Raw genomic sequence first — 22,086 nt, forward strand, 5'->3', positions numbered from 1 at the left:
TGGACAGAGCCTCACCTTCCCACACAAATGATCACGCCTCGTGAACATAACGACAGAAGCTTATTCTACTCATGGTGACAACACACATACCATGTTTCTGAGCTACGCAAGCTCTCATGTCACTGTCAGCAACCCAGAAGCATTGCCTTCAATTGCACTCAAGAAATGTTGAGCTTTAGACAAGGTGTCTGTTCAGAAGTGTCTTGGCACTGAGAGAATCAAATTAAGAAGAACAAGAAGAAGAAGGGAAAAAAAAGAAATCTCAGGAATTGCGGTGTACATTCTGTGCCCATCCATCCATGTGGAGGACCAATTACTAATACATTGTGGTTACAGAGGGGAAAGGGAGGAGCAGCGGTGAAGAATACAGTGATGGGAATGGATATGATCCAGACTAAAGGAACACTAACGGCAAAGGCAGTCAAGGGCCCACGGCACCCTGTATGAGGGGCTGGAGAAGGGGGGGAGTGAGGGGGTTTGTGGGAGGGGGTCTCTTTGCAGTGTCTCGGGAGTAGGTGTGTGTCAATGAGAAAAAAAAAAGATAAAAGATATATATATATATATGTATATATATATATATATATATATATATGTATATATATATATGTATGTATATATAAAAAATATACAGGTCTGCATCTCAGCAGGACTGATTACCAAGGTAAAGTGGCATGTGAGGATGAGTAGGGGGCGGGAGAGTATCGAACATGGGGGAGCGTGCGGGAAACACACACTGCAGTCACGCTAGCTTGGGGGGTCCATACCGAAGTGGACACTGTTTAGGCAGGCGGTGGGATGGCTGCAGGTGGGAAGCAGCGGAGTGGATATTGGCACAGTAACTGTAAGCAAAACAGGGGAGGGCTTACAGCTGATTGCGGAACTACAGCCAAACCCGCTATATCCACCATTGCCCTCCCACGACCACGACAACAACAACAACGACGACAACAACAACAACGACAACAGCAACAACAAAAAAAAGACGCCCTTCCCAAGGTTGCTCTGAACCCCCCACCCCGAACCCACCCCACCTAACCCAACCCAACCCCACCCACAGCAGACCAATGGTAAGCTCTTGGCACTTTTAAGAGTTTGAGATAATGAGAAATCGATGCCAGCAAATACATGGTACGGTCATCCGTTCGCTTGGCCTTCAGTGTCCTGCACTCTCATTGGTCCTCAAGGCTCCGATCACACTCTGGATGTTCTCTTCTGGGACCTGAGAAAAGGTCAGGTGGTTGAAGGTGAAGAAGGTACTACTCTCTTGCAAAAACTGCTGCTGTTAATCGGTTTGCCCTCCTTAATGTATACAATGCTAAATATACAGGTTTTGATGATGCAAGTTCTTCATGTACCAACATTATAGAGCATTAAACTACATCCATTATGACATTATTACAAGCTTTAAACTTTAGTGTGGACAGCATTTAGAAAAATATTGGATGAGACATAATTTTCTGGAGATGTAGAAGGGCTGATGCAATACTCACAAGGGCATGGTCAAACTTGAAAGTACTAATATAGTAGGCTGGAATGTCGGCTGTTGCCAAAGGTTCAGATATCTGTGCAACTATACCACATTCATCTGAAACATGGCCACAGGAAAAAAAACATGGAAATATACTTAAAATCATTTGGATACAAGTTCTATAAAGTTTTTACTTTACCATTTCTCTAAAACCTAACAAAAACACACTTGCACAATGAGAGGAAACATCATAGTTCTTCCCAGTAATTATTTCTACTCACCAAATCCTAAAGGTTGACCTCCGATACGGACCATTTTCCAAAGCTCTCCCGAAGCACTGGTAAAAAGGACATTGTTGGGAAACCTGGGAGAAGGAATAGAAGTTGAATTCATGTAATAGATTAAGCGAAGTTCTGACAATGGCAATTTATTGCCATGATGTGTAAACATGTCTCTCCCCATCACACATAACCACAGGGTTTTATATACAGTACATTTTGTGTATTTCAGTTCAATATAGGCATGACATAATGAATATCTATGGAACAATCATAGGCTTTTCAATGAACATGGCAGATGGTTACTTCTATGACATTCACCTTCGAGTAGTCTGCTCATCCATTACGAGAGAGATGTAGCCTTCTATAAGGGAAAATGAGAAGAATCGGATGTGTCCAGAATCATCCCCTGATGCTCCTGACTCTTTCACCCTGGAAATGACAAGGCCACAGGACCGTCATCACATCATCATACAATGCCACCACCCTCACGGTCAATCATGGGCCAACACTTCACAAAAGAACCACTCAAGTTAGACTAACATCAGATAGAACACAAAAGATCCACTCAAGTTAGACTAACATCAGACACATTTTCTTGCTCAGCCTCCCTTCTCCGCCGACTTTCCTTTCTCCCCAGCTCTCAGAGAAAGATGGCAGAGAGCATCGGTCTCGGCTAATGGAGTGAGCAGATGGCTTGTGGTGGCTGCCATATGTGAAACAGGAGAGGTGGCGTGAGGGGTCCTTACCCGCCGGAGTAAAACATGACGTCCATGAGCAGGGTGGCCACGGAGGGCAGCGTGTCGGGGTCCAGGCTCGTCACACAGAACATGTTACTAGGGCTGGACAGGGGGTGGATGATGGGCCGTGGTACTGGAGAGAGGAGCGGAACGGTCATTCAGTCAGGAGAGACACGGTGTAGTGAAATACAGTGTAGCACATGTGCCTTAAAGGGACACTTCACCGATTAGCATTAAAGGGACACTTCACCGATTAGCATTAAGCTTTGTATCTTTAGAAAACCAGTCATGTTTTTGAATGGTCGTGCATCATTCCCTCAGTTTGCCTTGAGATGGGAGAAATACGGATTTCAATGACGCCCATGAATAGGACTTCCTGCTTTCAATGATGTAAAATGATGATTTTTACATCATTGAAAGCAGGAAGTCGAACATTGAAATCCTTATTTCTCCCATCTCAAGGCAAACTAAGGGAATGATGCACGACCATTCAAAAACATGACTGGTTTTCTAACCCTACTGACTGTAAGCCTGGAGAGGAAACCTGATCTCAATGTCTAAGACCGTTCTGTGGCACAAGGGGTTAACTAGCCCAGACGGCCAACCTCTTGGGGGGTGTGGGGCAAAAAAAAGAAGAGATTTAACAACTATTCCCCTGCAAAGATTTACATGCTGCCTAGATTCCTTTGGCCTAAGCCCATTTTGATTTGAGCTACAGTAGTAGGAGGCGATACTCAGATTTGCTGAGCTCAGTTAGAAACCGTTCCCAGCCCAGGACAGCGGTGAAAGGGGAAATGAGTGGCGTGATTACAGCTTAATGCACACGCAGATTAAACAACCTGTCTGCCCAAATGCTTCACTCGACTGGCCACAACCTGCGCCATTTGATTCAGCATGTTAGGGGCACTGCTTGAAATAAAGATGGGGCACTCAATTTGACAGGTAGCGAAAGACATTCAGTCGAGTAAAAAGGTTACTCTCCACGCCGTTCTGGGAGCAGGACCCAGCTAGCTGCCTGTTAAGCTGACTGTTCAAACTTCCCATCCCCCCATCCCGGTTTCCAGTCAAGAGTTCCACAACCTTCCAAATACCAGTTTAATCCCTGGTGACAACCATAAGGCAAGTCCCAGTATCCACAGCCACTCCACTCACTGCACACACACTGTGCAAGTCAGCACTACTGTACAAGACCGATTACTCAACAACCATTAGAAGGTCAAAATGTTGCCTCACAACAGTAATGTGGCCTCAAATTACATACATTCTTTCAGTTCATGGAAGTAGATTTCTTGGATGCGGCATACACAAGCTGTGCCTAATATTAAGTCATGACATAGTTAGTGCAGTTAGCTTTCCCAAGGCATATAGGGACACTCACCAAGTTTTGGCTTGACAAAACCGTTCGTGACCCCAGTGCTGTTGGCGGCTACCGTTTCTCCGTTCACAACCCGAAGCAGAGTGAACTCGGAGGACAAAGTGTGCATGACCATGGGTAAATCTCTTTCTCGAACCTTAAGACAAAACACAAAAGCAGCAATTAGCACTGTCAGCTGCAGTGGCAATAATTAATTTGACTTACTCACATGCATTCAATTAAAAGCTATACAAACAGCTAGCTTGAGCAATCCATGGCTGTATACTGTGCAAACATGGAGCTCAATACATTATTAAGTATGGAGAAGGGTGAATAGAAAGCCTTAGCGGTCCATTGAAGCTTGTTGCAGTCTTTGTCTCACAGGAAATCCTGTACAAACATTTATACTTCTGAATGCAGATGAGCTGAAGACAAGTAGGTAACGTATTCCACTCAACACCAACTGCTCAAATATGTGTGAAACTTGAAAGCTTGTGGTGCAACTGTCCCAATCGCATGGTCGACTGTGTTAGAGCTGTGTGTCTGACTGACTGGATACACTTAAAACTTAATTTATAGGCTATATTCTACTAGTACTCTGCTCTCGCTCATACTCTCTAGGAAGAGGTCGGGGGGTAAACTACGGTTGTCATTAAATGTAGGCTGCAGTCAATGGGGGCAACATCCTGTGCATCGTGTTTATGCTTTTTTCCTCATTTCTTTTGTTCTGACTTGCAAGATCCATCATACTTGTCTTTAGCTGGTCTGGGATTTTAGACTGAAATAGTAGAAGCCAATGCTGACACACAACCTATGATTATTTAATAATGAAGATCTTTAAAAAAGATGTAACAGCCTTCTTGGAAGTAAACACCAGAGAACTATAACCAACCAAGGCTAAAGCCTTGCATTACAGACATGACTGGTGCTTTTTGAGGGGCTACTTTCTGTGTTTTCTGTTGCTATACATACAAAGTAACAAGGCCTATCAGCTTGATCATGCTCTAACAGTCATTTTCACAATGGTTTAACACAGATCTGATGGCCTACATCATTTCCTAACTGATGGACAACAACAAAGTTCATATTCCATAAGCCTGTGTTGCCAGTAGTGTGATTATCTGGTTGATTCTCATGCAGACTACAACAGAACAAACTGCAATTACAGTGAACGTGAGATCACCTATAAGTGCTTCTCCAAATACCGGTAGCAAAGCTTCACTTCTAAAGGCAACAACACTATTTGAGCTTCATATATCAACATCACAATGTTTTGATAGTTAAATTCCTCACAGACTGCACCAACATATCACACAGTGAAAGTTTCAGAATAGACCGCATAGTTCTTTCTATGCCTTCCATGCAATGCAGCTTGATTTCAAAAGAGCACTATAACAGGAGATAGAGGCTAGCCTCATAGGTCTCTTCTTGACCCACTGTGCCAAAACACACATCTCCACATCTAATAATGATTGCGCCATTTGTGGTGTGTGTGTGTGTGTGTGTGTGTGTGTGTGTGTGCGTGTGTGTGTGCCTACGTGTGATTTTTTTATATTCTTATTTTAGGGCAGGCAGCCTAGACTAACTACATTACTTTCCTATTCCAGATCAATGGAAAATGAACCCACTTATCGACAACTACTGTTTTCTTGAGAACACAGCTAGCTCTGTGCACATATGATACCCAGATGAGGCAACAGTTGAACATGTGACAGAAGACGCTCCACTGCTCTTCACAAAATTTCTTTTTTTTTTTTAGTTGCCTTGACAACGTGTGCATAAGGCGCAAACCACAGTGAGAAAAAAAAAAAAGCGAAAAAAGAAGTAAAAAGATCCTTTGGGCTGGTTGAGTCAGCTGGAGAGTTATTTTCAGGCCCATTCTGAATGTTTGCGCTCAGTGCTCGGGCCAGACCCCTTTATTTATGCAAGCTCTCTGACGATGAGAATGAAAGTGCCTCAGACTGTGTGTGTGTGTGTGTGTGTGTGTGTGTGTGTGTGTGTGTGTGAGACTCAGTCTCCTGCAGCCTGGCCTCGGCCGATGTGCCGAGAGGCAGGTCATTTCCTCTCGCTAGCTAAAGCCCTGTGATTATTCCCAGGCTGGGAGCAGCTGGCCTGGAACATGAACAGTGTCATGAATGTTACCACGAATTCCAGCAAGAAGCTGATCCAGAGCTGATCCTCTTTACATAACTACCCCCCCACCCCCACCCACCCACCCCCAACCCCCCCAGATTACCATCGGCTCGACATTTTATTTTCATAAACAGGCCCTGCTGCTCAGAGAGACTTTTGTGGTTCAAAGACAGAGCAGGGGAGGGACTCCACCTCTGGCAAAGAGGAAGGCTGGGGGTAGTGAACACGGCACACAGGAGCAGTCCACACAACAACATCAGGCACTAACAAAAGTTTAACTTCCCCCCCATCCTCAGAAACTTTCCACATAAAATCATATGAATTTAACCATCTGCAACCACAAATAGGACGATAATATAACAGATTTACTCTCCAAAACGGTTCTGTTTGTAATTACATCTGCACTTTAAGTGAGACTACTAAAATCTACCAAGTGTATATAAAGGCCACCATTAAAACAACGTGACACAAACTTAGACATTAACCCTGGTCATTTTCTACAGTAAGACAGATGTTAGGCATCAAGAATAACGCCATTGTATACAGAGCTGTGCAAAAGTCTTAGCCACCTGTGAGAAATACTGTGATGCAAGGATGCAAAATCAAAGTAATATTCAGCGCAACCTCCCATTTTGTCTTCATAACAACATCAATCTGCATGGAGTAGCAGTTTTGTGCAGTACTTTTTCCATTTGGGCAAATACGAATACAAAAAATATTGTGGCAACAAAATTATACTTCTGGGTGAGACTTACCAAAATGAAGTCCGTTTGGTAGGTAGACAACATGAACACAGAGATGTTGTGGTCGGCCAAAGGTGCGATCACAGACTTGGCAATTTTCGTCACTCCAATTGGCTGAGAATTGGTGGCACTGCCACCTCCAGATACCACATTAAGAGCCAACCACGTAGCCTCTGCAACGCTAAGGAACTCCGACTGTGGCAGCTCTGAAAAACAGAATGAGCGGATGTCAGTGAATAAAGAAAAGTAAATTACTCAAATCTGTGCAGTTTCCCTATACATCAAGGGTGAAGCAAAGCTATGCTGTATAAACTTTCGTGTGAACTGAGGTGGTCACCAATCCGAAGGCCAAAAAGAATGCTTAAAACTTTCAACTATCCGTTCTGGAACTGCATCTATTTCGCAACACCAGGCTTCTTGTAGCCATGGTGACCAATAAGGGTCACCCTGGCAACCTGTGTGTAATGACATGGATTCACTCACTGAACCACAAAACTAAACCACTGATAGCATGCCCTCTGTTAACCTGTAATGGAAAAGAGAGACCTGATGTGGCAATATGTGGTCAAATATTGGCAGAGAGTCAAGATGCAAGAACTTGCAAGGAATTGAGTAAAATGGCTCCTTATCTGGTCCAATAAAGAAACAAGAACCCTCACCTTTAAAGCCATCTTCATCAACGATTATGGTGTAATCCTCTGGGGTTTCTGTAAGACTAAAAAATTTGCACCTGTAGAAGGAAAAGAGAAATTCAAATGGAGGACCACATACATGAATTCCACACTTGAAAGACTGACACTCAATGATCTATAATTAAACTCTTTTATTATAGATCAGAGGTTAGGCCTTTCTTCTAAAAAATATGGCTTACAGAATATCGGATCATGATGGGGAGAGCACAACGCACAGAGCAAAGAGGGCTTTGATGCTCTTCCCCTGTGGCTGACTACAGGTCAGACAGCTCAATCGTATCCCCTGCAAGCTCCTCTGCACTCACAGACCAATCAACATAGCCACTTAACAAGCCATCCTGAAGACATGACACATCTACATCTATTCTGAAAACACATCTGAGCACGCAAACGCATCACACAGCACTGTCTTGAAAGATATTATTCATCTGCAATCATTTGAACACATCTCAGTGAACAAACAAACAAACAAACAAATACCCCTCCCCCCGAGATCGGGCTCTTTCATATCGCATCTTGATCTCTCACCGCAGCCAAGCCTAGGTCATCTGATCAGCATGTAAACGTCCGCATGGCAGAAGCGGAGATGTTTTTGCAAACACTCCCTCTGGGTTCCACCTACACAAACACTCTTGAATACAGCGCGCAGACGTGCACACACACACACAGACACACACACACACACACAGCAGAGCAGAGCCGAGATGCCCGGCAGGCAGCTGCTGCTGACTCTCATGCGGATCGTAAAACCTGGTCGTGAACTGGCCAAAACACACTGCACAAGTATCCATATCTGTTGACCAGCATGCTTCGCTCATTTCATTGTGAATACTTGCTGTCTGCTGCAGCAGGAGACATAAAGGGGGGAAATATATAACTTTAGTGAGGGGAAGGGTTTTGAAATGTTTTGAAATTATTTCTTCTTTCAGAATAACATGGTGGTAAAACAGTAGTACGTCAAATCTCCGGACATTTCGTCATCTGGTTGCTGGTGCTGGACAATTCAGATTTCGGACAGCCCTTAAATGTTTTTCGCAACAGTGGAAAGAAAATGTCTGAAGCTCAGAAGAGGGCTGGTTCCACTTTGTGAATATTGCACTTGCAGAGAGCCTCACTCACGCACGGCATTCATCCTTGTCACCCATTTTAGATGTGCTCATTATCATTCTCACTGGAATGAGGATGAGGAGTAGGGCCTGAAGCCAGTCGGTAACCATCTGATTTACTTTCAACCAAGTTTCATAGGAAAGAAATTGCAGTTTAGTTGCAACATCTCACTCAATTACAATGGTATTGTCTTCTGCTTAGCTGACTATGAAACATCAAAGTGGAATTGACTGCGAGGCACTACAAAAAAAACAAGGAGGCCATCAATATTTTGAACAGCAAGCAACGTTCATGACATGCCCCCACCATGTTCTGTTTACAACTGTTGTTCACATTCTACAGGGATATGAGACACTTCACACAGAAACACTAAATAAGTTAATGTGAGGCAATGTGATCTGTACGGAGAGCAATTTAATTTAATTTTTTTGTTAATTATATCATTGTGGAGGCAGCTGCTATTTTATTGTGTGATCATCCGTTATTACAAAATGGTCATCCGTTCGAGCATATTTCCACAGATATATACAATACCTGGCTTCTGCACACGAAACCAGTGGGAACAAACAGTGTACATCAACACCCATACTGTAGTGTGAGGATTTTCACATAAATGCTACATCAAATCAACTGAATCATTTATAGACACCCATAACCTTTTGCATTGCATCCTGATTAAGACTTCACGATAAGTACTGATTTTAAATGATGATGCATTGCCCACCGAAAAACAATTCAGGCACATAACCACATATGTGACTTGAATCAGCCACAAGACTAAACTGCCAAACTATGGAACACAGAAGTATCATCAGCATGCATTATTGCATTGGGTTGAGATAACAGGAAATCACAGGAAATACTGCACATCATGTCCTTCTTTCTTTAATTAACTGTGAGAAACATTCTTCAAGTAACTTGTGTGGTCATTTAACGTGTCAGTAACAGAAAACAGTAGGGTGACCTCAAGTACACCCTAAGACTGCAGAGGTTTTGCAATGCAAATGATGAATTGTCTTCTTGACATGTAGACACTGTAGCTGCAAACTGTAATCAAGGCCTACATAAAGGCCTAGCCTAAGCTAAGAAGTACAATCCTTGATGATTTGGAAAATACTTTTTATACATCTAAAGCTCCTCTCTATCAAATCAGACAAGAACTTGTTCAGTATAGCCTACTGCATAGAACGTCTGACAGATGAGTTAACAAAAACTAAATAACTATGAAAACAGTCTGTGGGCCTGTGCTAGGTTACTTGGGGGGAAAACTTTTACAGTGCTTATCTCGCTGGACTAATGCCTTTCCGTATGGTCTCTAGACGATTTACAATTAAGACACTGAGAATAAGCAAAATCGACTCGTTAATCTTTGGACCACAAAGGCAAATCATATAGGTCAAACATGCCTTTATAAGACAGAAGCTATTGCGTTTATAATCGCTGCAACATCGAGGATGAGAGTCGACATCGCGGACTGCGTAAGGTCTCACGCAGCCGGTTCAACTTTAATTTAAAGCAACCACACCATGTCATTTTACTGCTATGAGAAAAACAACCCGACAGCCATAAAAACACACACACCCCTTTCTCGTCGAAAGAAATGGCAAAAGAGAGAGAGACTGCAACCTACCAACTAAATGGACGTACAAATGTCTAGTTTTGCCCTACTGTTATGAGTTTAAATGCTACGAGTACCCTGCTTTAAATAGGCCTAAATGTGAAGAAAAAAACAGTTACATTCCATATAAAAACTACATTGCTTTAGGCGTTACGTAGCTAAGCATACTTCTGATCCGACCCTTCAGTAGTTTGATCATGTCACCAAATACACAATTCAGAATACATTATTTCTGTATAGGTCTACTTGCAATTTGCATTGTTCACAGATAAAGCTACTTACCTTGTTCTAGAGGGCAGGAAGGCGAGTTTGATTAATCCGTGGGTGCAAATCTGGATGCCCTCCTTAGCTATACTGGCTACTTTCAAGCTATGTTCTAAAATGTGCAACTCCATCTTTTGCGTCTTCTCATTTGTGGAACATCTACAATATAACTGTATGATCCTATTTTAAAATGAATGAATAAATAAATAAATAAATAATGGAGCTCGGATATGCGAAGCTAGGAAAAACCCTGAAACGTAGAAAGAAGAGAACGGGGGTGCAAAGGAAAAGTTACCCACTAAAGGAAAGGGAGACAGAGAAAAGCAGGGTGAAATAAAAGAAAGCACAATGAGGTAAACGGGAAGGGAGAAAAGAGAGGTCTGTCGGCCCCCGTGTTTCCACTCCGACAGAGATTGGAATGGTCCAGCAGCTGGTAACAGTGAAACAAACAACTTGCCACTCAAACTGGTGGGCGGACCTTCGTGTGTGGAGTGTTTGTTGGGACTTGTAGTTTAATTGAGTTATGATGTCATTGAAGCAAGCTTAAACGTAATTTCTTGCTTTCAAGGTAGCTGCTTCACCAGGTCACACTGATTGTATTTCACGCTCGCCTGCTGGCCTTTAACAAATAACCTATCGTCTGATTTAATCACGTAAATGTAGTTGGAATACACAATGACAATGGGCCAAGACAAGATAAACCTGATGAGAAATTCGTGATGAATCCTTTATGGGGGATGTGAATTAAATCAAACGCAGAGTGAGGGTCCATATCAGTCCACTACAATTCATGAATGGAAAATATAAAGACAAAACAATGTCTGTCAGTGCACAAGCTTGTCGTTTCGAAGATAAGTCAATCAATTGTAGGCTAATACTCTGATAGAAAGTAATACACCATTGTGTCAAGTAGTCACCTTTCTCTATGGCAGTGCTCTTCACAATAACAGCGACATGCAACCCAGACAACTTATCTGTCTTAAGCAATTCATTATAATGTGTCTGTTGACTATTTAATATTCTGCTTTTGGGGTTAATTATTCACAAAGGCAAGCCAGCAATATACTGAGTGCAGAAGGTCACATAACAAACCTTTCGTGAGCAAAGTTCTGATTAAAATCTAAGTTTGGTCAATGGATACATTTTCTATTTTTCATTTATTCTAATCAACTTATCCACTTAGGTAACAATCACGTACTTCCAATTTGCCAAGACATCAACTCCATCAGTGTTCCTTCAGAAACCCTTGAACTTTTCGACTTGGGTTAACATCTGTAGTTTTCAGACCTCAAATAAGTGCACGCAGAGTGGGGAGTGCAACTGTAAAACATGAATACAAGCAAGAAGCACAGTTGCAGGCATGCATCTTCAGACTTATCTGTTTCTGTAAGTGTGTTTCTAGACAAGTCTGACATCACATGTTCACTTTTGTATTGCTGAACTTGTTACATTTCCAGAATGATAATTGCAAACTGTACAGTTTAAAAATTCACATCAGATTAAGATCAAGATCACCAGTGAAGCATGGAGACGGGAGGCCGTTAAAGGCTTGCTCCTGGCATGAAGAATGAAAACTCATTTTATATTGGGTCCACAAGGCCAACTAAAGTGATGAGGCATCATTTGTGCAGTAATCTTGTGTTTGATGGATCACTTAAATACAGTAGAACCAACAACATAAAAACCTGAGCAAAGCATAGCCATTCAAATGACATTAGCTGCCAACAAGTTCAAGTTGACAACATCAAGCAAGGATCTTGAGATGTGAATGCCGAGTTCACTGAGGGGGATCCTTTAATCTCTTTCCTATGACCCTTATGAAATCCTGAGAACCATTAAATTTGGCAGAGCTCAAAGAACCGACGCAGGAACAAATTCTCATTGTGCGGCCAGCTAGACCAAGCGGGCCATTCTAGTTGGACAATGTGGATTAGCTCATGCATTGACTACAGGTCCGAAAAAGACCTATGCAAGCGCAGGTTAATTTCAGTGCCTTTGATCTGAAAGTAAGAACATGAGGTCATCCAAGGAGTCAAGTCAAGAATCATAACACAGATGAATGAGTTTAATTTCAAATGATAAACAGCCCACCCACTCTGGGTTTCTCCTACATTACAATACAAGATTAATGAATAAAAAGAAAGCACTCTTAAAATTGTACTTTCCCTCCAAATGATCCTTTATTCGACAACTAATCATTCATATATACTTGCAAGCCATCATGTTAGACTTAGTAAGCCACTGGATCCCATGCTGCCTCATCAAAAAGACTAAATGTGCAAACAATCAAGATTTTTGCAGACATCCCTTAACATACTGAAAGGGTTCACAGTGGGCAGATGTTGCCATATACCATGATTGTGTAAATCAGAACTGGGTAAGAGTGTGGGAAGGGCAGAAATGGCACAAGTGGCTATGACTGGCCTTCTGGTTTGCAGCTGGTCCATCCAAGTGAGGAATCAGGGAATGGGGTGAAAAAAAACCTGAAAATAAGGAGAACAATTTAGCAAAGGCATCGACCACTGCTGCAAGATATCGAAACTCCATAAATAATCGAGAAATATGCATGTAGCCACTGAGACAACAGGTTTAGCACACACAACAAAACCTGCACACATCTCATGTCAGCATCAGTATAGGATCAACGCGTTAAGGATCGCCTGAACAGTACCATGGCTGACCCCCTTTGAAAGTGATCCACTGAGCAAAAGGTAATGCTAAAGGTAATTTGCTCACCTTTCTGTAGTCAAGAAGCCCAGATCCCAGGAAGGACACAAATTAGCAACACCTAAACAGGGTTAAAGGGAAATATTAGGCCTAATCAAGGCTTGGCATGAAGCTCAAAGAGAACTTCCAATCAATGTTTCCTGCAAGTCATTCAAGCAACAGACTGGAATGACTCACTGGAATGGGGTTTACTTTATGGTCAAGTCCACAGCAAGTTAGGAACAGTGCTTCCTAAAAGCCTTGGTATATGACCAATAGACAGAAATCATTTGAACACAAATAGACAACGTAAATCATAAATGGCAGTACTTGTCGAGTACAGTAGACTTAAACATTTTTAATCACTTTTTAAAAAATACACAAATATGCTACACAGGGGTGTTGGTGGGGGTGTGTGTGTGAAGTCCTTGACTATGGCGGTGCGGGGGTGGCTGGGCTGGAGCGGCAGCAAAACCCTGACACTGCTCCACTGGTGGCCTCACATACCACACATGCCACTACAGCAAGCCAGGCTGCAGGGTCACTCATGGAAGATCACAGGGAGGGAGGGCGCAAATATGTACGTCTCAGCATAAACATAAGAGTTCTAGGCAGATCATGCCTGGACAGCAAAGATGGCAAGTGCAGCAGGACTGCTGTGCACTAACTACTCAGTACAGAGGCTATTGGCTAGTTGCAGAAAATGCTCTCGGTGAGCCCGTTTATTTCCTGTGGTGTGTTTGAACCTGCCACTATTCTGAATGTAATTCGGGTCTACACGGACCCGGTTGGGTGTTGCACCTAGTGAATCAGCACGCTACGTACGATAAAGGACGTGTAGACACTAATTGCATTCAGAATAGCAGTGGGTTCAAGCACACCTGGCTCCCCAGGAAACAAACAAGCTCACCGAGAGCCTTTCGGGCAACTAGTCAATATAGCAAGGGGCATGGACTTAGAGCTGGGGTCAGAGTCAGTGGGGTTAAGTTTTTGATAAGATTGAAAACTTACATTGTACAATTTACAACCTCCAGATCCTCAGGACAAATCCACAGCCGCTACAAAGAGGGGAAAAAAAAAAGTTAATTTATGGTCCCAATTGATTGGCAACATTCAAGATAGATGCAGCATTATATTTAAGTGTAGGCATGGTGACATGGATCCCCAAGTAACACAAACTCAGAAACCATTACAGCCCATGCCAAATATTCTTGCACTGCTAAATGAACATCCAGCCATATATACAACTGGATGCAGATACAACAGTGCTTAGCAGGAGAATAGAAAAATGCATTGCCACAAACAGGAAATAACCAAGACAAATCTTACCTGGAAGTAAGCAGCACCCTCTGCTGGTTATGCAAGCTCATATCTGTAACAATCAGAGTCAGGAGTCAAGACTCAAGGGGCAATGATGGGAAACCATGTACTTGCTTATGCTCATTTAGGTTTATGCAGAAGTTTTATTTAAGTAAAGTCTAAAGCAACATACAAAAATGAGGAAATAGTGATGCTACAATGCAGATGCATTGTGAAATGGGGCTGACGCATAGTACCCCATTTTAAATGTCCTGCAGTTTTTTTTGCCCACAAGGTTGATTGTAACAACTATGGGGCTATGGGTTACCACAGATGTTTATGTTCGAGGCGTTTCCAACGATAAGACCCTACCGAGAGGGGTCAATCGGGATAGACCTCGGCTTCATTTCTAGAACTTACAATAATGGCAAACACCACAATGTGATTGCATTCAAAATATTGTATAGGTGGCATGGGGCAAGTTTAGTTAACCCCCACTATACCATTACAGCTCTACTACTACCACATCACAAGAATAAGCAAAGCTCTTACCCACCTTCTCAAGAAACTTCTCCAACATACCTGTGAGGACATATTATACAATATTAAACCAGCATCAAGTTCCTCTTGGCTTTAAATGACAACTCAGTTGGAGAGTCAGGATAAGCACTTGTTGTCTGTCACACACTAGTCAGAGCAGTTGAACATAATAATCATCATTCATCTCAGTAGCAACTTACAAATCCAGAATCATGTCAAAGTACTTACATTTGCAAAGTTAGCCTTCCTGCAGGGGACTTCCTGAATGTCCTCAAAATAGCCATGTCTTCACACCTGAGAGACAAATCCAAGTCATGAAATAACTGCCCAAACTGACCACAGTAACAGCCATTACAAAAAGGCATACATTGTGTGTTGGTTCTCATAAGTAACACTGTTATGAGTTAAGCACAACAGTGGGTTGCAAGAGAACACTCGTTTCTATTAGCACTGCATCCAGTCTCCCAGCCTACAAACAAGACCTTGACTGGTGCTGTGCTGCTATGCTGGAGATACACAGGTGCCCAAATAAAGTCATCAAGTACAATTGGGAATCACAATTATGTTAATGTGCAAAGTCATTCAAAAGTGTGGAAACCCGAGTTAATTATCAATTGTTGATCAAATGGACTTTGGTGACCAGGTGATTTTCATGTGAACTTTCATGTCATTTCTAACGTTTCGCCAAGAAATCCAGACTTTGAGGAGCACAAGGCAGGATGATTACCTGGAGGAGGTGGTCAGAGACTTGCCGTTTGCCGACATACTTCTGAGCAGGTCCAATCACCTGGCCACAACTTGATCGGGTTCATAATTCGATGGGCTCCAGGGACGCCCATGAAACTGTTCACGACACTGCGTTCTGGACAGCACGAGCGTATAGCGTGGTCGAGGCCATTGCTTTACTAGAAGGCCGCGAAGGGAAAAAATCCTAAAATGTAAAAACAGAAACAATGTTACAGTAAAAATCGAAAAATGTATGTCCAGTCTTCACTCTGAAGCATTACGGGTTCAGGCAATTAACGTTATTAGCAAGAATTAGCTTAAGTTAGCCACAAGAGCAGCACAGCCCAACAGGCCAATTTAGCATAGATTAAGAGTTACATTTGCGAAACATCGGGAAATGTTATGTTTCAGGCCTCATTGTCACCACTACAATGATGTGTAGCAATGAAAGCAAACCTGGAAATAATCTAGCCATGCGTCATACGTGGAATTTACCACAAAATGCCACGTTTCAATTAGCTGAATAAGGGCATGGCACCGCACCGCTTATGGAAACCAGGCAGATTGTGTTCAACGTTAACTTACTTAACCGGCCATAGTATAGCTGATATAATCACCTGTTAGTTCTGTATTTAACTTAAACTGTTTGCGAGCTCCGACAAGCAAAACCAAAACACTAATTAAAACTCGCTATGAATTGTTTGCTAACAGCGGGCTAGGTTCTAGTTAGCAGAGTTGTACGATAACCCACGTGGCTTTCACAAATGACCGATGTATGAGTGGAATAAATTAGTCTGCACTGGTTTAACACATTAACGTTGACTGGTATAACAAATTAATGTCATCTAATATTGTGTTGCTAAAAAACGTCAATAAATATCAAACTGCAATAGCTCACCTTTTGGTTCCAACGACTGTCCTTTCCTCTGGCAAAGGCCATGAAAGTGAGACATAGCAGAAATTTCGTTCAGTATTTATAGTGCGACACGTTTCGGCAGTTTACGGCAGATCCACGGTCCACCAATCACACATCTACACTCTAAAATCGCGGGGAAAAGCCCGCGATTTCATTTTATGATTCATTTTATGATTCATTTTAGGGCCTGGTGGTGGTCACTCACTTTTCCTTCTTTCCCGTTTCGGACATGGTTTCGAAATAAGACGTGTGAGAAATACATTAACATTTGAGTTCAGACTTGATTATCATGGTCGTTGGTTGCTCAGAGGAAAAGGAAAACATATGTAATTTATGCGTTCTTCACACATCAAAAGAACCGGCACAGCCTGCGCGAGAGATAACGTTCGCTCAGTGTTCAAAGGCACTGTGAGTGTCAGTGTCATAACATTTGACCATTTCTGCCCTGAAACAATTAGCTACAATGGGAATCATATCAGCCAGGTTTACAAGGGAAGCGGTAGATGATGAACAGTATAAATTTTGGTCTGCTGTGGCATCGTCTTTGCGCCTTGGTTGGTTAGGGACCGATGACAAGGAGAGGGTATGTAATTTAATGTCATTTAGCATAACGTTAGTGAGGAATGTGAAGGCAACTGTCTGACTTGTGGCGACAGATTAGCTGCTACAGTCTGGATGGATACCTTAAAGTTGACATTAATTGACGGAATTTAGGTAATTTAGGTTTTCAAGCGTAACTATAACGTTGATTATAGCGTCCTAGTTGTCCAACTAAATGTTAACATAATGTTCTGCTGTTTTACGTTGCTAAAGTTGCTAACTTGTGATGCTGATAATAGACTGGCTGCTAGGCCTAGCTGCTAGCTGCTACACTTTCAGTTGCAGAAGTAGCAGCAGCTAGTTGACATTCACTTGTACATAACAGCCTGTGATTGACCAGTTTATGATTAAGAATAACAGGTTTTAACTAAGATCATATAAAGATAAATACTCTATATTCATCATCATCATTGGATATTTGAACTTGTTCAACGTGGAGGGTTAAGCCCATGAAGTCTGGTTGAACACAACACCGTGTGTATTCATTTTATTGGAGAATTTTCTCCTAGGAACAAATGACTGGACCCTAGGAACATAGTAAACATACACTATATTGCCAAAAGTATTTGCTCACCCGCCTTGACTCACATTATGAACTTCAGTCACATCCTATTCTTAATCCAAAGGGTTTAATATGACGTCGGTCCAAACAGCTTCAACTCTTCTGAGAAGCCTTCCCAAAAGGTTTAGAATGAATGAAAGAATGGTCAAAAATTCCCATTTCCACTCATGTGGAAAGCCTTCTCAGAAGAGTTGAAGCTGTTATAGCTCTGAAGGGTGGACTGACATCATATTAAACCCTATGGATTAACAATGGGATCCAAGGCAAGGGTCAAGGCAGGTGAGCAAATACTTTTGGCAATATTATAGTGTACACTCCCATATGTAGTTCAAAGTTCATGTTAGACCCTAAATTATCTATGGTAGATTCATGTTTGACATCAACTCCTAGGAGCTGAGGGTGTGCCAACTTGCACTATTTCCAATGCTTATGAATGCATCAGCTTTACAAGGGGACATTGTTTCACTGCAAAGCCATCTGAACGAGGTAATGTTTGTTAAAATTGTACATATTCATTTTCACAAGTCATATCACACTCATAAGCTGCAGTTCTAAATATTTTTCGAGAAATATTTTTTGAGTGATTATTTGTATTTTCATCATTTGAATTAACATTATCCGTGTGTCTAAGGGTGCAGATGTGTGCGTTCCGGATAATCGCGGGAGGACTCCCCTACATCTTGCATCCGGTGAGGGTGATGTGGAGACGGTCAAATATCTTATCAGTAAAGGCGCAGATGTCAATGCCAGAGATAATTCAGGAGGAACCGCTCTTATGGACGCAATCCGTTTCAAGTAAGAGACAGATATCTCCAAGGTTTTCCTCTCTACTATAGATAGATAGGGGATAATCATTTTCACACATCATTCCATGTGCCACAGTAAGAAGAACGGCACAGTACTACATGAAACATATAGCAGCACCACATACTGTATAACATGTGGACATTTAACAGAGGAGTGGCACACACATGTAACATACACCAGTAAGTAACATATTCTCTATCTCTCCCAAGGCAAGCACAACAAATCAGAACATACAGGAAGGCACAATGATATGTAGCTTTTGTGATAACGTGGTTTATGTAATTTAACAGACATCAAAATGGCCTTTGTCTGTCCCATCCTTTGGTATGATCGAATATGAAGAAATACTATTTGCTCATTTAATTGATATTAATATATGTTTAATTTTCCCAAAAAGTTTGGGAGAGATCCAGTGACTCTTTTTCATGTCATAATATTGTTTTCTCAGGAATTTTGAGGCAGTGAAGTATTTGGTCTGTGAAGGTGCCACGTTAGAGATGTCTGAGCTGGAGATAGGGGCGGAGATGTGTTGGTGAGAAGAACAACGTGTTTGTCATTAACTACCACAGTCCAATTTTCTTCACAGATTTAATTCCTCTGCTTTTCATTCTTTGTCTTTATATATTAAATCATTATGTACATTTTCAATTGCATGTTATGACTGTTTGCATACTTCTGCAAGAACATATTGCATTCAAATGACAATATACACTCTTTGTTTTTAGTCTTGCGTACCTGGGACATACTGACCAGATGGAGGCTTGGAAATTAGCTGGAGTCAGCTTAAATTGGACTGATCTTGATGGCAGAACTCCCTTACATGTGGTACATGTCAATACCTTTTTGAGTACCGATGTGTCAGTTGGGCAGTGCATTCTCTGTTGTGCTCTACAGTTATATCTCACTCTTGCTTCTCTAGGCAGTGTGCACGAACCAGGAAGACGTGGTGAGGTACTGCTTAAAGAACGGGTCAAATATTGAGGTACAAAAACAGTTTGGTGATACCTTAATGACATAAGATTAAGAGCCCTAGGCCCCTGTTGTGCACCCGGTGTAAGGTGGCGCAAAGCTTATTCTTATCTTACTGTGCGTTCAGACCAAGAGCGACCAAAGCTGCAAAATCGCCGGAAGTAATTGACTTTGAATGGGGACGAGCGACTACAACGACCAAAACGACCACAGCGACCAGCGTCAAAACTTGGGCGACCAGAGCGACCAAAAGAAGTTAAAAACAGTTTAACTTTATTAAGCTATGACTCGTTTCGGCTGCAAAACACTGACAACCAGTCGGAATGCAGGCGTGCTTCGCTTGTGTGGATGTCATAAACGAAATTGAACGTCAAATCTCTCACGTCATGAGTGACTTGGCCTACAGAATTTTTTTAGCAGCTGCGTTTTACCAGCGTCAAAAGCGACATTGCAGCTTTGGTCGTTCTTGGTCTGAACGCACAGTTCCACTGAATAATGTAATGATTTTCTCCATGTGTTGCACTTTAATTAAACCTTGCGCCCAGGGGTGTGGCAATTAATGACATTAATGACATTAAAGGTGTGGTCTGGTGCATGATCTAAAAATCGCCATCTTACACCCTCTAAAACTCATTATGCCACTGACCAAGAAAAAACCTGGTCTAGAGAGGGTGATATATGGCACAGCTGAAGACACACTGTCACGCGATGTAAGCAGCAACTCCAGAATCCAGGATATCGTTTGAATTTCTATTCAGTTGTTGCTTTTTTCAGGCTGTGTTTTCGATGGTAACCCCTTGTCAGTCAATAGTGAAATTAATTCAAATTAGAGTTCAAATAATAGACGAGTGCAAATGCGTGTAGGCTATACTCTGCTAGTCACAAACATGTCAGTGAAGCATGATTTAGTAGAACACCTGTTCCATAAGAACTCGCGTGCAAGACCATTCCTTCAAATGCACCGCTGACTATCAAAATACCAACGCGTTTGAAGTTGCACTGCTTGCTGTTACAGGGAATGACATATGTCATTCTCATCCAAAACACACCCATGACTGACTAAGAAACATAAGAACAACCTATTTGCATCAAGTGCCCAAACGACTGATCACATAATCATGCCATTACTATATTGCTACTATTGTTATATATATCCACACATTTCAGTCGCGATTAAGACAGAATAATTTTAAGGGATTGTTTGGTGTGGCTATTGGTCAATTTTAACTAACCCTTTCACTTATTAAGTTCAGCCTGGCGCTGCCTACTTAGATCCAGCTTTGACCAGACCTTTACCTCTCTGCTTGAAGCATATCCGTTTCTGCCCCTGTTGCTCCCTAACAAGAACTCTGAATGTGTGATGCCAGATGGACATACCGTGGGGAGAACATGTACTGTATTTGATACCATGCTAAAGTTGCCTAAAAAGAGGAATATAAAATCATCATTTGACAATTGATCTTAATGCCTTAATTAAAAAAATTAGTAAAAATCAAACCGCTAAGGACACCAATTTTCTTTGTGATTTAAGAATGTATCGTAAAATAAATAAATGTTCTTCCTTAAATGTTAGGGGGAAGGAAGTATTTGACCCCCTGTGTAACCCTATGGGAATTTAACACATAGGGTTAACATAGGGGCAGGCAGATTTTTATTTTTAAAGGCCAGCTATTTCATGGATCCAGGATACTATGCATCCTGATAAGAGTTCCCTTGGCCGTTGGAATTAAAATAGCCCCACATCACCGCATACCCTTCACCATAGCTAGAGATTGGCATGGTGCTTTTTCCAATAGGCCTACTGGAAAAACATTCTCCCCACTGTATATAATAATTCCAATTCAATTAAATTAATTCAACAATTTCTTGAAACAGCTCCGAGACAGGTTCAATAACCGACCTGTGGACGATGCACAGCGTTTGGGGTTGAAGAACCTTCTCAGGCTTCTCTACATCAAGGCCAAGAGGCTACAGGAGAGTGCAAGCCGTGATGTCACTGAAGCCGAGGAGGAAGATTCTGACGTAGATGAACTGGCCTCTGAAGAAGTGTAGCATGTCACAACATGGTGGTCTATAATATATTACACAAACTCCCATCACAAAACAGATATAACCTATTCAAATGTTTTTATTTGCAAAAGAAAATGCCTCTGTGATTTTGTAAGTACATTCGCGGTTTTGAATAGAGTCAATATAATAATAATAATAATAAAAAATATTTAGATGAAGGACTTTCCAGTTGTGTCTTTTGTTGCTGCTGAGTAAAAAAGGGCTTCATAATAATTAGAACTTATCCCGCAGAGACATACTCTTTTCTGATGGGGTGATTATTAATTCTGGTTGTTTGGGACCTGAAACCGGTCTATCTCGGGACAAATATGTAAGTAGAACTGATTTAAAAGTTTAAATCACTGTTCCATATTAATGCTCTTGATATTGCTAACTATAACAACCATAGTAAACGACAGATGAACTTAGCTGGCTTCGCGACAATGTAATCAAGGAACCAAGTCAAATGCTGAACAAATGAGTAAGACTCAAAATGGATAAGAGCTTGGGATCAT

General features: G+C 41.8%; 2 protein-coding genes and 1 long non-coding RNA gene across 3 annotated transcripts; 1 reads left to right on the forward strand and 2 right to left on the reverse strand.

Annotated features, from left to right (window-relative positions):
* Positions 1-1,051: 1,051 nt before the first annotated feature.
* Positions 1,052-10,855, reverse strand: castor2 (cytosolic arginine sensor for mTORC1 subunit 2). The gene is made up of 9 exons (XM_062536137.1): positions 10,416-10,855; positions 7,376-7,446; positions 6,729-6,922; positions 3,865-3,997; positions 2,496-2,619; positions 2,068-2,178; positions 1,750-1,832; positions 1,491-1,585; positions 1,052-1,219 (listed from the first exon to the last, which is right to left on the reverse strand). Exons 1-9 carry the CDS (start codon positions 10,526-10,528, stop codon positions 1,154-1,156), a joined length of 990 nt encoding a protein of 329 aa, XP_062392121.1. The 5' UTR covers positions 10,529-10,855; the 3' UTR covers positions 1,052-1,153.
* A 1,574-nt stretch (positions 10,856-12,429) lies between these two features.
* LOC134079971 (uncharacterized) lies at positions 12,430-16,664 on the reverse strand. The gene is made up of 8 exons (XR_009939145.1): positions 16,567-16,664; positions 15,670-15,873; positions 15,171-15,236; positions 14,959-14,984; positions 14,433-14,475; positions 14,115-14,161; positions 13,134-13,185; positions 12,430-12,880 (listed from the first exon to the last, which is right to left on the reverse strand). It is a non-coding gene; the product is annotated as an uncharacterized LOC134079971 (long non-coding RNA).
* A 192-nt stretch (positions 16,665-16,856) lies between these two features.
* Positions 16,857-21,750, forward strand: si:ch211-209a2.2 (L-asparaginase). The gene is made up of 7 exons (XM_062535553.1): positions 16,857-17,167; positions 18,137-18,232; positions 18,378-18,541; positions 19,002-19,085; positions 19,279-19,378; positions 19,473-19,535; positions 21,398-21,750. Exons 1-7 carry the CDS (start codon positions 17,048-17,050, stop codon positions 21,572-21,574), a joined length of 804 nt encoding a protein of 267 aa, XP_062391537.1. The 5' UTR covers positions 16,857-17,047; the 3' UTR covers positions 21,575-21,750.
* The last annotated feature ends 336 nt before the right edge of the window (positions 21,751-22,086 follow it).

This window comes from Sardina pilchardus, chromosome 5, assembly GCF_963854185.1.
Source record: "Sardina pilchardus chromosome 5, fSarPil1.1, whole genome shotgun sequence".
In the NCBI taxonomy this organism is placed as follows: domain Eukaryota; kingdom Metazoa; phylum Chordata; class Actinopteri; order Clupeiformes; family Clupeidae; genus Sardina; species Sardina pilchardus.

What these genes read in the sequence shown, in the direction of transcription:
- castor2 (XM_062536137.1), bottom strand. Translation starts at nt 10,528, where the DNA reads ATGGAGTTGCACATTTTAGAACATAGCTTGAAAGTAGCCAGTATAGCT. An exon ending in GATGAGCAGACTACTCGAAG is followed by an intron (nt 1,833 to 2,067) that starts GTGAATGTCATA and finishes TCCTTCTCCCAG; the next exon opens with GTTTCCCAACAATGTCCTTT. An exon ending in AGGTCAACCTTTAGGATTTG is followed by an intron (nt 1,586 to 1,749) that starts GTGAGTAGAAAT and finishes GCCATGTTTCAG; the next exon opens with ATGAATGTGGTATAGTTGCA.
- si:ch211-209a2.2 (XM_062535553.1), top strand. Translation starts at nt 17,048, where the DNA reads ATGGGAATCATATCAGCCAGGTTTACAAGGGAAGCGGTAGATGATGAA. An exon ending in GGACCGATGACAAGGAGAGG is followed by an intron (nt 17,168 to 18,136) that starts GTATGTAATTTA and finishes ATCAACTCCTAG; the next exon opens with GAGCTGAGGGTGTGCCAACT. An exon ending in ATAGGGGCGGAGATGTGTTG is followed by an intron (nt 19,086 to 19,278) that starts GTGAGAAGAACA and finishes CTTTGTTTTTAG; the next exon opens with TCTTGCGTACCTGGGACATA.